This window comes from Lithobates pipiens, unplaced genomic scaffold (assembly GCF_037356315.1).
Source record: "Lithobates pipiens isolate NorthernLeopardFrog02 unplaced genomic scaffold, aLitPip1_a1.2 Scaffold_19, whole genome shotgun sequence".
Taxonomy (NCBI): domain Eukaryota; kingdom Metazoa; phylum Chordata; class Amphibia; order Anura; family Ranidae; genus Lithobates; species Lithobates pipiens.
This window is the reverse complement of record NW_027507764.1, coordinates 291,976,149-291,991,223: the sequence shown is the minus strand read 5'-3', so window position 1 is coordinate 291,991,223 and position 15,075 is coordinate 291,976,149. Positions and strand designations below refer to the sequence as shown.

Here is a 15,075-nt window from a genome sequence, read left to right as displayed (position 1 = left end):
ACGTGCTGCCTTTGCAACCATTCCTTCCCAAGATGCTAGCTGTCTGGATGCCATGCTTCTCTGGCTTCACTACCTTTAGTCAGCGCGTGATAACAAGTATGAAGTCCTTCCTCTTCAGATCTACATACTGGTTTTGTCTCATTGGCTCAAAATATAAAGGTCAGTAGGACAGTATAACAACCAAGCTTTTTCATAAGGCAGCCAGCAATGGAAGCCCCTGTATGTCCCTTGTGACAGGTTTACTTTAGGCATTAAGTGGTTATCTAAACTAAAAAAAGGATCCCTGCTACATTACAAGGGAAGAACACTTCTGTATTTTTTTTTACTATCTTTTTATGTTTGGAGCATCTCATGCCTAAGTGTCTATTTTAAACCTAGTAAATTATATGTTAATCCATAGAAACCTTACAGAACAAACGTATGAGAAGAGTAACTAATGTAACCTATTACTTCCTTCCTTTGTCTTTCCGCAGATGGGAAAGAAGTGAAAGTGGGCGAATACAATGCCGTAGCTGACAGTCTGGAACTGATCAATGACACCATCAGATTTCAAGGTATACCTATACACAGTAAAATGTGCTTGACTTCACAAACCAAATGCATCACAATATTGTATGTCAGACGAGATGGCACAAGACAGGCACACTAACTGCATATAAGCACACATGTTAATAAAGAATGCCTGACAAATGTCAAAACCCCCATTTAGTACATCCGAAAAAGCTGAAAATAATTATATTCATTTATACACTATATTGTGTGCAATTACTTTCTTCTTCATAATATGATTTCTGGAAATTTTGTACATCAACTGAAATCAGTCTTACTGCTTAAAAAAAGGCCTAAGTTCACTAAGGGCACGTTTACATTTGCTTCCTGCTCTGTGTGCAGTGCCATTCATGATGCCATTCATTGTAAATGGCATCCCAATGCAGAGTATGGTAGGGTGCAACACACAACATGCTACAGTGTGTCGCAACGTACATAGGTTCTGTGTGGGGGGCTTCATTGCCCAAAAAGGTCAAATGCTCTTTTTCATCTGGTGCATTGGCAACTGATGCGTATTGAATGGGTTGCCTTAAGGCAATGCAAATTAATGCATACTGTAACACACATTTAATGCAACACAATGGAATGCCTAAGCATGAATGGATAGAGTTGTGGAAATGTGAGAGCCACTGTCAGGTTATAATTGCTGTCTGATTCTCCATTGAGACAAAGGAAGAGAATACGGGAGCAGACAGCAATATAATACTGACAGATGTTCTAACTCTTCCTCAATCTACTAAAAACATAATTTCCTTGCTGTCCCTATCTCCATCAGATATATTTACCCAATTTGGTAATAGACAAGTAATACAACTTCTCAGTAGAGCACAGCTTACTTCCTGCATTTATGTTTTCGAACTGAGTTCTTCAGAAGCATCTACTCTTTGTAAAATCCCAACCAGTTTTAAATACAGATTATAAACTCTACATAATCCAGATGAAAGTAGTGCAAATCCGATGAAATGCTTTGGCTTGTTGTCAATATACAATAAAAAACTTTATAGCTTTTGAAAGTCTTCTCCCGCTGTGACAACTGCAACTTGAAGAGCTACTGTGTCATTTCTCTCCTAGCAATAACAACCTGACAGTTTTTCTAATTTTCTGGTGCCATGCAGCCCTTTAGTACTTATTTTGTAGCCCCCAAAGATATTAGCATACCTCACAAATTTTTGAGAGGCTTCTAGTTGTTAAATTGTTTGTTTTATATATTTCACACTTTTTTTATGTGCATTTCTTATTTTTTTTTCTGTGCTGTCCAAAGATTTTTGTAATTTTATGTATTTGTGCCTCCCTTCCCTCATTGATTTTTGATAACCAATCTCACTAAGAGAAATATCAAATGCGCTACAGGTAATTTTTTAAAGGGAGCTTTAGGCTGCTTTCACACTGGGGCGGTATTCAGGCGTTACAGCGCTAAAAATAGCACCTGTGTAGCGCCTGAAAAAAACCGGCCCCTTTCACTCCAGTGTGAAAGCCGGAGGGCTTTTCCGCCGACGCCGCTCCCGCCCCAGTGTGAAAGCAGCCTTAGGGAGCAAATGTGGAAGGAAATGTGAAGATGGTGTGCCAGCATTGATCTCTAGTGGGCTCATAGCATAGCATTGGAGTATTTAGTTAAATCTGTGAGGCTTACCAACAAGGCCCAAAAAGGGTTACAGACGGCATAGCTGAGACACCCAGATATGGGTGTTCCCACTGGGGGCGGGCACGTGTGTGTAGGAGAAGGTTAGAAAAATTCTATAAATGAAATAAATCATGGGGGGTTACATTTATAGGCTTGCACCAGGAAGAAAGAAAAATAATAAAAAGGGGGAGGGGAGGGAAAAGAAAAGGGGGAAGGGAAAGGGAAAGGGAAGAGGGTAGGGAAGAAGGAAGGGGGAAAAGAAAATACATTTTTAAGGCCAAACTCTCTATTACCAATTGTTCACGTCTGTTTACGGGATCCCATGTCATTGCCCTTTGTTTATATCAGTTGTCATCTGCCTGACCTGTCATTCAATGGGAAGTGGTGATCAGGCTGCATGTAATTGGGGGAGGGGGGGGGGGTTCCGGCACGTCACCGCCCACCCTCCCTGAAATGAGTTTGCCACCTCCTTGAAATTAGCTTTTGCAGTTTGGGATGTCTGACATCAGGGCCTGCTTCGAACCAAACCCAGGTATGTTCAGCTCATCACTAGCAGTTTACTCTAGAATTACTGTAAATTCACTGAACAGCTTTCTATAGCAGAACATTCATTTTGGTGATGCAGTGCCTTGAAAAAGTATTCACACCCTTTGAAATTTTGCACATTTTGTTTTGTCTTGTGATAGACCAACACAAAGTGGCACATAATTGTGAAGTAGAAGGAAAGTGATAAATGGTGTTTTTACAAATAAATATGTGAAAAATGTGGCATGCATTTGTATTCAGCCCCCTTTACTCGGATACCTCTAACTAAAATCTAGTGGAACCAATTGCCTTCAGAAGTCACCTAATTAATAAATAAAGTCCACCTGTGTGTAATTTAATTTCCGTATAAATACATCTGTTCTGTGAAGCCCTCATAGGTTTGTTAGAGAACCTTAGTGAACAAACAGCATCATGAAGGCCAAGGAACACATCAGATAGGTGAGGGGTAAAGTTGTAGAGAAGTTTAAAGCAGGGTTCGGTTATAAAAACACATCCCAAGCTTTGAACATCTCATGGAGCACTGTTCGGTCCATCATTTGAAAATGGAAAGAGTATGGCACAACTGCAAACCTATCAAGACATGGCTGTCCATCTAAACTGACAGGCTGTGCAAGGAGAGCATTAATCAGAGAAGCAGCCAAGAGGCCCAAAGTAACTCTGGAGGAGCTGCAGAGATCCACAGTTCAGGTGGGAGAATCTGTCCACAGGACAACTATTAGTTGTGCACTCTACAAATCTGGCCTTTATGAAAGAGTGGCAAGAAAAAAATATTGTTGAAAGAAAGCCATAAGAAGTCCCATTTGCAGTTTCCAAGAGGCCATGTGGTGGATACAGCAAACATGTGGAAGAAGGTGCTCCTGTCAGATGAGACTAAAAATGTAACGTTTTGGCCTAAAAGAAAAATGCTATATGTTGCGGAAAACTAACACTGCACATCATTCTCAACACACCATCCCCACCGTGAAACACGGTGGGGGCAGCATCATGTTTTGTGGATGCCTTTTTTCAGCAGGGACAGAGAAGCTGGTCAAAGGTGATAGGAATATGGATGGAGCCAAATACAGGGCAATCTTAGAAGAAAACCTGTTAGTCTGGAAAAGACTTGAGACTGGGGCAGAGGTTTGCCTTCCAGCAGGACAATGACCCTAAACATACATCCAGAGCTACAATGGAATGGTTTAGATCAAAGCATATTCATGTGTTAGAATGGCCCAGTCAACGTCCAGACCTAAATCCAATTGAGAATCTGTGGCAAGACTTGAAAATTCCTGTTCACAGACGCTCTCCGTCCATCTGACAGAGTTTGAGCTATTTTGAAAAGAAGAATGGGCAAAAATGTCACTCTAGATATACAATGCTGGTAGAGACATCCCCAAAAGACTTGCAGCTGTAATTGCAGTGAAAGGTGTTTCTACAAAGTATTGACTCAGGAGGGCTGAATACAAATGCACAACACACTTTTCACATATTTATTTGTAAACAATTGTGAAAAACAATTATTTTCCTTCTACTTCACAATTATGTGGCACTTTGTGTTGGTCTATCATATAAAATCCCCCCAAAAAAGCACTTACATTTTTGGTTGTAAAATGACAAAATGTGAAACATTTCTAGGGGTATGAATACTTTTTTAAGGCACTGTATCTAGAGCCATGCTTGAAGCTCACTACATCAATAAAGTTGACCACAACTGCTCTAACTCTTCCACACAGTGATAAAAAAGTAAACATGTGTAGCTGGACTTTGGCTTAAAACAAAAATAATGTTAAAAGGAGGGATGGTTAAAGAGGAAGTAAACCCTGATGGGTTTACTTCCTCTTTTTTTCCCTGCAAAGGTAAAGCATAATGGACTACTATGCATCGCATAGTAGCTCATTATGTGTCACTTACCTGACACAGGAGCCAGCGAAGTCGCCGCTGTCCCCTGTAGTCCGCCGCATCCATGTTGCTTGTGGCGTCTCGCAGCTCCGACAAATCACAGCGGCGCAACCGCGATGACGTCACTCCCGCGCATGCGCACGGGAGTCGCGCCTCGCAGCTCCGCCGCTGTCATACGGCGAAGCCGCGATGACGTCACTCCCGCGCATGCGCACGGGAGTCGACAAATTTGGCAAATCCATTCTTGGATTTGCCGCATTTAGTGCGCCTGCGCGCCGCTGTCTACGGCGCATGCGCCGTAGACAGCGGTGCCCATTTTCGGGCAAATATCTCCTAAACCATATAGGTTTAGGAGATATTGCTTGGACCTACAGGTAAGCCTTAATCTAGGCTTACCTATAGGTCCAAGTTGTTTGGAAGGGTTTACTTCCTCTTTAATGCACAGAAATCAGTAGCCCCTTATCTGTAGTTCAAGTGGCGAAATATGGAAATGTGAGAAAGATGTTTGGGATAGACTGAGATTTCAGATAAACCATATATTCATAAGATAGACAATGAAGATTAAATTTGCTTTAGAATGTTTGTTTGTTTTTTTCTTTACCTAGATGCATGCATATATCTAATACAAAGGTTGTGATATATTTAGGTGTGGAACCTCCAAAAGATCAAACGTTTATCCGAATGGAGCGACGCCAAATCCACCTGCCACTTTACAGCATACTTTCAGCCCTGACGATAATTGGAATGATCATGGCAAGCACATTTTTATTTTTTAACATCAAAAATAGGAACCAGAAGTAAGTACAATTTATATTTGCTTTTTTTTTACTACAGTCCTTGCGGTCTGTTAATATTTATACAGCATATTTAAGCTTCTTGCACACTGGTGAAAAAAAAGTTTGTCTATAGGACAATGCACACAGCTGCATAAAGATCCATAATTTAGGCGCATATGCATGTATACACAAACATATAGAAGCATGTACATGTAGTTTACAACACTGTCAACCAGGGCCAGGATGAGGGGTGGGCAGGAGGGATGGCTGCTCTGGGCACTATGGTATCATGTGAGGTGGGGGGGGCACCACAAAGAGATTGGGGGGAGGGGATTTGTGTTGAGAAGGGGAACTTGGGGGGCAGCAGGGGGTAAGAATTGTTCTAGGAGGGTCAATTTAGAGAGGTGTGCTAGGAATGGCAATTTGGGGGGATTTGTGTTGGAAGGGGGATGGGGAAGATGATTTGTGCTAGGAGGGCAGATTTAGGGGGGTTTGTGCAATAAAGGTAAAACAGGAAGACTTTTTTGGGGGGGTGATTTGTGCTAGATTGGCGGATTGGCGCAGGGGACTTTGTTCTGGAAGGGTGGGATTTGGATTGAGTGGAGGGATTTGTGCTTGGAAGGAAAATTTTAGGGTAGAGGATTTGTGCTAGGAGGGGGAATTTTTTGGGGGGCATATGGGGAGAGAAAGTATTTGACTGGGGGGGTGGAGGGCAAGGATTTGTTTTGGGAGGGGGGATTTGAGCAGGAGGGGTAGATTTATACTAGGAGGAGGGGAAATTTATGCTTGGGGGGTGAGCATGCAGGTTAGTGCTTGATTTTTTTTGGGGGGGGGGATTTTTTGCTGACACATAATGCTGATACATCTTGGGTGGGGGGTGCAATTTGGTATGTTTGCTCTGGGCTAGATCTAGATGACTTTGTCCCAGCACTGCTGGCTAGGGATTGGCTGAACTACCCCCTGTTCAGTTCGCACTAGAAATTTTGAATATTGCGAAAGTTTGGAACCGAATAATGTACCCTATTGAAGTCTATGGGACCCTAACGTGAGAAATCAAAAGTGTCCATTTTGAAAGCTTATATGCAAGTAGTTAGGCATACAATGGCTATGGGGGTCTGGGTACTGCCCTGGGGGGCATGTATCAATGAAAAAGAGTTTGTAAAAAAACTTCATTTTTTAATGAGCAGTGATTTATCGATGCTTAAAGTGAAAGTATAAAAATGAAAAATTCCTTTCAATATAGTGTCTGGGGGGTCCCCTTAGTCCACCTGTAAAGTGGCACATCTCTACAGACATTTTCCCTGCAAACTTTCTTTATTTTGTAAACAACGGCTTGGGGAGCCAGCCTGTATGATGGGGCCCCAATGTAGTGCACTGGGAACAAGATTAGATATTTTTTGGATAAATTCTGTTGTCTCTACCAGAGACTTTGGATTTCTACTTCTGTAACGGGTGTGGAAAAATTGTTCTTTCAACAGCTGGATGGCCGTTAGTTTGAGACCCCTGCTATAGAAGTACTCTTGATGAAAGCAAGAATTGCCCTTGCCATCAAAAATTGCAATAATATGCACCTGTCAAATAGGTGGAGAAAAATCGTTCTTTGGGTGTCAGTGGTGCCTTCACATCATAACCATAGACACAGTACTCTTGGTAAAAGCAAGAATTGGCCTTGATGTCAAAAATTATAATAATATGCACCTGTCAAGCAGGTGCATAAAAATTGGTCTTTGGGTGTTAATTGTGCCCATGAAACCTACACCAAAAACATTCTTCCAGATGAAATCAACACCCACAACACTAGGCAGCCTAGAAGATCTGCAGAGATTTCACAGCCCAGAAACACTTAATCAGCGACATCGGCATTAGGGGCTTCATAGCTGCTGCTAATCCAGAACTGATTAATTTTGCTTAAAGTTAGACAGTCAATGGAGTCTGTGGACAGACGCGTTCTATGATCAGTAACAAAACCTCCAGCAGGACTGAATGCCCTTTCGGAAAGCACTCTGGATACAGGGCAGCCCAGCAGCTCAATATCATACTGACCCAGTAAGCCACTGGAAAGCTCTCCATCTCTGTTTTCGCCCCTAGATAATTGTTCAGCCATCTGACAGCCCTGGGCAACGAGGACTAACAAAATTCAGAAATGCATTACTTAGGCAGCCGCCTTCTCCATTGCTCCTCTCTTGACTAACAGAAGCCTCAAGCTATCTTTTCCATGACACTGTAACCTACCAGAAGGGTAGTCGGGAAAATCTCCTTTTTAAAGAGGCGTTTCCCCTGAAAAAAAAAATTCAAAGTCAGCAGCTACAAATACTGCAGCTGCTGACTTTTAATAATCAGACACTTACCTGTCCCAGGGTCTAGCGATGCGGGGGAACGAAGCCCCATTCATCCCCCCCTCCTCTTGGCAGCGCCGGCTTGCAACTGTGGGCACCCGGCTGTAGCTGCACAGCCGGGTGCCCACTGCGTATGCATGAGCGGCGCCGTGCGCTGTGATCCCAGATGACTGACAGAAGGGAGGGGGCGGAGCTGAGCCCTTCCTGCGCCAAGGGGAAGTGACGGCAGAAGCCCAGGCACTGAAGGAGGCAGACTACGAGGGACCACCTAGCAACAGGCATTTAGAGGTGAGTTGAAAAAATCGGAATGTTTTTTATTTTATTTTTTTAAGAATCTTAAGCATTTTTTTTGTGGGTGGAACACCACTTTAAGGTGTCCTCAAGAGATTTCATCTGCTGCACTCTCTGGGGGGATGGGATGAGTTCTGAGATTTTCTCTTTATAACGGTGGTCAAGGAGGGTTGCCAACCAATAGTGATCCTCTTCCTTTATGCCATGTATTCTTGGGTCCTTTTGCAGGCTTTGAAGCATGAGGGAACCCATGCACTGGAATATTGCAGAGGCATGAGAAGCAGACTCCTCAGAGTCACTGAGGATTATAGTATCTGAAACTGCCTCCTCCCAGCCACGTACTACTCCCAAGGGTTCAGCAGATAGAAAACCATCTCTTACTGTTTCACGTATGTCTTCCTCTGCTTCAGTGCCTCCAAAACTGCCAGAATCCTCCTACTCCTCTCTCTCCTCTTGTGTGTTCTGTGGCATAGGAACAATGGTGTCTGCATAAAGTGGGCCTTGAGAGGAAAGGAAGTCCTCCTCTTCATCCCGCTGCTCTGCCACAAGTCCTCTGTTCATAATGCTACGCAGCGTCTGCTCCAGAAGGAACACAACATAGATTGTGTCACTGATGCATGCATTGTCACAACTCACCAACCTTGTGGCCTCCTCAAATGGTGACTGTACTGTACATGCATCCTTTATGAGCCACCATTGGTGTGGGGAAAAAAAACAGAGCCGGCCTGTCGCTGTGCCATACTCACACAGGTACTCGCTGACAGCCCTCTGCTGCATGTGCACCCACAGCAGCATTGCCAAAGTCAAGTTCCACCTGGTGGACATATAATAAATCAGGCGGTTTATGGGCAGGCTGAATTCCCGCTGAATTTCAGCCAACTGAGCACTGGCTGAGTTTGATCGCCTGAAATGGCTACAGACTCTTCTGGCCTGCTTTAGTAGATCTTCCAACCCTGGGTACCTATTTGGGAAACGCTGCACCACCAAATTGAGGATGGTTTGTGCCGTTATCACACACCACCATTCCTGGCTCCAGCTGGCATGGCGTGAATCACCTCTGGGCCTGTCCCTGCACTCACTGCATAGAACCTTTTAGCCTGACTCATTGAATAGCCCTTTTAATGCTTAGGGGTTATTTGAGGTTCATAGGACAATTCAGCAAAGGAGAGCATAGAGAAGGAGGAGGGGGTAGAGCTGACAAATCTGGCATCACCAGCTGTATGAAGATGTGGGGGCACAACAAGCTGCAGCACTGAGCCGATCCTCCATCCTTCCGAGTTGCAAGCAGAGTTATCTAGTGTGCTGTGAACAAAATATGTCGTCCTTTCCCATGCTTGCTGGACTATGTGCCAGCAGTCACGTGGACTTTGCGGCTTACTCCCTTGCCCAATGATGCTATAACATTGCCTTTAACTTGATAGTAGAGAGCTGGAATGCCCTTCTGTGAAAAGAACTAATGATTGGGAACCTGCCATTGTGGTACAGCGCATTCTGCAAATTCACGAAAGTGGGCAGAATCCACCAGGCAGAAAGGCAGAGAGCCAGCTTTGACAAGCTTTCATTTGGACGCTGGGCATGTGGGTGGCAGGGATTGTATTTTTTTTTCGCTGCAGCAAGGTGCTCTTGCCAATGGGCTGAGTGGTGGGAGGTTAAATGCCTTGTCAAGTATGTGGTACCCAAAAAGTTGGTTTTGCCACGCTTGATGTGCTCGAGACAAAGTTTGCAAATAGCAACAGTGCGATCGGCTGCACATGTACTAAAAAAAATCCAGACAGCTGAGCTGTGGGAAGGGCGCCGGGAGATAACAGCTCCACAATGTGATGGAATAGGATGGCTGCGCTCTACTCTTTCATGATGGCTGCCTCGGGGTTATGCCTCACCCTCAATTTCCTCCTCTTCTCTAACTGGCACCCAAGTCATGTCAGTGACCTCATCATCTCCTCCATCCTCATTACCACAGGAGACAACTTGGCAATATGTTTCGACTGGGGAAACATGAATGCCAATTTGTGTACCAGTGTTCCCCCCTCTCTGTAGGCTCATGTTTCTGCCTTCCTCAACCCCAGAACCAACATCTGTATCGAGTAATGGCTGTGCATTGTCAAGGAGCAAGTGGCTGACGCTGTGTTCAAAAAACATCTCTGACTCCTCTGTGCTTGATGCTGGGGCTATGAAGGCAATAGCTGTGGACAAGGAGGCAGGCTTAGCCACTCTGGTAGTTGCAGGGGACTGTGCACTAGTCTTTGCTTGGGTGATGAGGAGGATGAGGGTGGCATGCTGTGCCTGAATAGCATGGTCAACATAATTTAACAGAGGAAATGTTGCCCTGCCTAAGGACTGACCACTTTTACCTTTGCCCATGGACACATACACTGCTGGCCCCCTTACAGTGCCATAGAAATGTCTGCCTCTCCCTACTGTCCTCCCAGACATGATGGGGGGTGGGGTGGGGGGTGGAGGGTGCTCATTAACAAAATGTTATAAAGATGTGTAAATGTGTACATGGATGCAGTTTAAGTACTTCCTGCCCAGCTTATAGCAGAATGACAGCTGGGCGGTGGTTCTGTCATCCTGACTGGGCATCATGTGACATCCAGCAGGATAAGCCGTGATTGCGATCAGCGATCGGTGTTGTGGTGTGTCACTCTGAACTCCGATCTAGATAAAGAGCCTCTAAAGTAGTCACCAAACTGCCCATCAAAATGCCAATCAGTGCCCATTAGTGCCACCCACCAGTGCCCATCAATGCCGTGTATTAGTACCTAGTACATTCACACTAATGTAAAGATGAATGGTGGCACTACAGTTACACTGAACTATCCCTAGATTCACACTAAACTGATATTCTACACTGACAATAGAATCAGATAGTACTGAACAGCAGGAGCGGACTGACAAGTCATGGGGCCCCTGGGCAATAGGAGAAGATTATGGGGCCCTGGGCAATAGGAGATTATGGGGCCCCCAGGAAATAGGAGATTATGGTGCCCCCAGGCAATAGATTATGGGGCCACACAGTATACACACACACACACACATACAGTATACACACACAAACACACAATATACACACACAGTATACACACACAGAACACACATACACACACTGAAAAGGTACTGGAAAGGTGGGACAGCTATAATCTTGAGATTTTTAAAACAATACAGATTTTTACATACTGTCCCTGGTTTTATTGAGGCTGGCAACCCTGATGGGGCCCCTTGGTGGCATGGGGCCCTCAGGCAGTGCCCAAGTGCCCGAATGGTCAGTCCACCCCTGCTGAACAGAGCCCTGTTCTAGCTCTTTCCACACCGCTATCACGCTACAAATATGGGAAGAATATTTTTATAGTGTGGGGCAGGATTAACAGCAATGAGCCATGATTGGATACAGTCATCATGGCAGTGTCCAATCATGGCTCTAACAGTGCTCTGTGCCCTGATTGGCTGAACCAATGAAAGCTTCATCCAATAATAATAATAATAATCAGGGCTTTCAATGCATTATGTAGCAGCGCAGTACATTGTGGTCATTCAGCGGGCCGAACAAACGGTCAAACAACCCGATAATTTGGTTGTTTAGAGAGCATCCGAACAGCCAAAGTTCAGCCAGAACTCATGCTGGGGCCGAACCGTTCATCCATCCCTACTGCTGGCAACTAAAAGAGGATGAAGAGGGTGAAGAAGGATTGTATACATATATACACATACGCACATTTATGTGCCTTTGCATGCATATTCATATATATATATATATATATATATATATAGTGACACAATTGCCATTATGTTACAGCAATGTGAGATGAAAGTGTGTTTGCTTTAAGTAGTGCATTTTTCTGGGAACCACCCAGGCAAATATAATATGTTTATGTAAAATTGAAATGTAACATTAATATAAGATCAAGCATGGTTTGTGTGAATTGAAATTAGCACAACAGTGACAAGTTTTCACAGGACATTGTGTTCACTTACGCAAGTGTTTGAAGCTTATGCAGTGAAAGACATGTCATCTGAAGCATCTGACTGTTTTTTCATTGATTTATTCAATTTATTTCTTTTTATTTGACCCTATTTAATTTTTAATTATTTTTTTTTTCATGGGAGAGCTCACTGTAATCAGAAAGCAAAAGATGGCACATTAGCTTTGCCAGAGCCCTGGGAACTGGAAGGAAGTGATTTGATGACACATCACTTTCTATGTAAACACAATTGTGTTTACAGTTCTCACTACAGCAGCCGGAAGCAGAATCAGGGGCCCAAGAGCTGAGTGATTCCACCCCTGGGCTTGATGTGGGACTATGGCTGTCACTGACAGCTGATGGTTTTAGTACAGAAGCTGATTGATATCTGCAAAAGCTGCTGGCACGCAATGTACAGACCGCTGCTCCTATGTGAACTGGTACAGTAAATTTAGCAATGGCATGCATGTTAGGCATGACCTTCTTATACCCTAGAAGTTTCTGCATCTATGGCAGAAGGCTTTCTGTTTTAATAGGGGAATGATTGGACACTATTTTGTGCCTACTATTCAGTTGTATTTAATATTTTGATTTGAAACACAGAACACTAAAACAAAACAAAACTCTCACTGGGATTTTTTAGGGCTTAAACTACTTCATGTATAAAATTCACAATAAATTGATACAGTTCTCCTGGCTGTGTATGATGGCCCGTTTAGTGTGTTGCGGGTGAAAACTGGAACTGTGAAGATAGCTGCATCGGTCAGTCGGTTTTCTGTATATCGACGTGCACAAGCTTCACACGTCGATATACAGAAAACCGACTGACCGATGCAGCTATCTTCACAGTTCCAGTTTTCACCCGCAACACACTAAACGGGCCATCATACACAGCCAGGCCATCAGATACCACTGAATTTGTTCAGACCCAGAAGACAGAGATAAACATCTCAGAACACTGGCAGACTCCTTCCACAAGAAAGGTTACAAAGAGAAAACCATCAACAACAGCATAAACACAGCCTTGAAAACCCAAAGAGAAAATCTCCTTAAATACAGAGAGAAAAAAACAAATAACCGAGTACCTCTAGTCACCACATACAACCCAGCACTAGAAGGGATCAAAAAGATAATCAAAGATTTACAACCCATTATAACAGAGGATGACACTCTGAAAGGAATATTCCAACAACCCACATTACTGGCTTTCAGACAACCACCCAACCTCAGACACAAACCAATCAGCAGGAAACTTCACTCTGATTATGAAGTCACAAATAATGGAAGCAAACCATGCAATAAAAAGCGCTGCAAACTATGCAACCAGATCAATCTATCCAAAAGTGTCACACACACAAACAGGACCTTCAATATCATGGGATCTTACAACTGTACCTCCAGCAATGTTGTGTACCTCATCCAATGCAAAAGGTGCAGCAAAGGATCTTATGTTGGTGAAACAGGACAGAAGTTGCAAACGAGGATGAATTTACACAGACATACCATCAAGGAACATAAAGAAGACAGTTTATGCACACCTGTGGGACATCACTTCTCACAACCAGACCACACTATAGAAGACCTCAATGTTTTAGTTCTTAAAGGGAATTTCAGAACTATCCAGGAAAGGAAAACCTTTGAACTAAGAATGATAATTTTTTTGACACAAAAAATAATGGCCTGAATTTAGATATAGGTTTCCTTACTCATTATACTAAAGTTTTACAACCCCCTCTGTGACTAGCAACCCCCCCCCCCCCTCCATTCCATAGCTCTCCCTCTGTCTTATCTCACTAACTCTTCTGTTATCTTTATTGCCATTGATTTGAATGTGTTTTTTTTTATTCTTTTTTTCTCTTCTTTCCCTCAGAGGTGTTTTTTTTTGTTTTGTTTTACAATCTGCTTAAAAAATTGTAAATCAGTACTGCTTGGACCTTGAAGAAGGGGACATACCCCGAAAGCTTGTCCTGAAAATTTTTATGTTAGTGCAAATAATAAAAGTATCACGGACAGTACTCAATTTTCTTTGATACAAATTAAAATGAAATTCGATGTACAGCGTAAAAGCAATTGATGTGGTTACAACAAGTTTGTTGATGAATATAAATAGATAACCATATTTTTCTGTCAAACCTTAAGTTATGGGAACAGAAATTACCAAACGCGTTTTTGAAATTCACAAGTTATAGCTGTCTTCTAAGGGCAAATTCAGTTATCTACAACAGAAAAGACAACATTAGATAATTTATTCATAGACATAGTAATACCTGTCACAATGGGGGTTATTTACTAAAGGCTAAACTACTTTACACTACAAGTGCAAAGTGCACTTGAAATTGCACTGAAAGTGCACTTGGAAGTAAAGTCGCTGTAGATCCGAGAGGGACATGCAAGGAAAATAAAAAACAGTATTTTAGCTTGCATATGATTGCATAATAAAATCAGCAGAGCTTCCCCTCATTTCAGATCTACCCCTCAGATTTACAGCGACTGCACTTCGAAGTGCACTTTCAGTGCAATTTCAAGTGCACTTTGCACGTGTAGTTTTCACATGTAGTGCAAAGTGGATTTGCCTTTAGTAAATAACCCCCAATGTGTGTTAACACTAATCCATATGGGTAAAGGAGATTAGGCACAGGACCACATCATTCAAAATCCAAAGGAGAAAAACGTTATTGCTGCATGCCACCAGAAAACCACCAGCTCTGGGTGCCAGAGCTTGCGTCACTCTCTGTCCACTGAGGAACAGGGAAACCCCACACAAGAATTGCTCCCAGTCTTCACAGGGAAGACAAATCTAATAAATGGAATAGAGAAATCAATGTAGGTGCTAGTTAATAATTCTAAAGATACACAAACCACGATCCCTTTACCTAGTGTATCATCACAGCGCTCTAATTACCTAAATTCTACACCTTAGCTGCCACTTACCAAAAAATATCAAATATATAAAGGTGCATATAAAACTAATTCTGAAACTTCAATTAACTAATTGGTTGCACGTGGCACTGTTACCTGTGTTACCTTTGAGTAAACGCTACCTCACCTCCTAAGTGATCCTATCTGAATCAAAAAATGTGTTGTAAATTACAAACAAAACATTACATAGATCATTATCA

At 43.0% G+C, this 15,075-nt stretch overlaps 1 protein-coding gene across 2 annotated transcripts in view; it reads left to right on the top strand.

The window, feature by feature from the left end:
* The window catches only part of GABBR2 (gamma-aminobutyric acid type B receptor subunit 2), a 984,619-nt gene that overhangs the window by 672,757 nt on the left and 296,787 nt on the right, over positions 1-15,075 (top strand). For both annotated transcript variants that reach the window (XM_077492007.1, XM_077492008.1), the window contains exons 9-10: positions 474-554; positions 5,241-5,391. In XM_077492007.1, the coding sequence (XP_077348133.1) occupies positions 474-554; positions 5,241-5,391 (232 nt within the window). The remainder of the gene's footprint in view (positions 1-473; positions 555-5,240; positions 5,392-15,075) is intronic.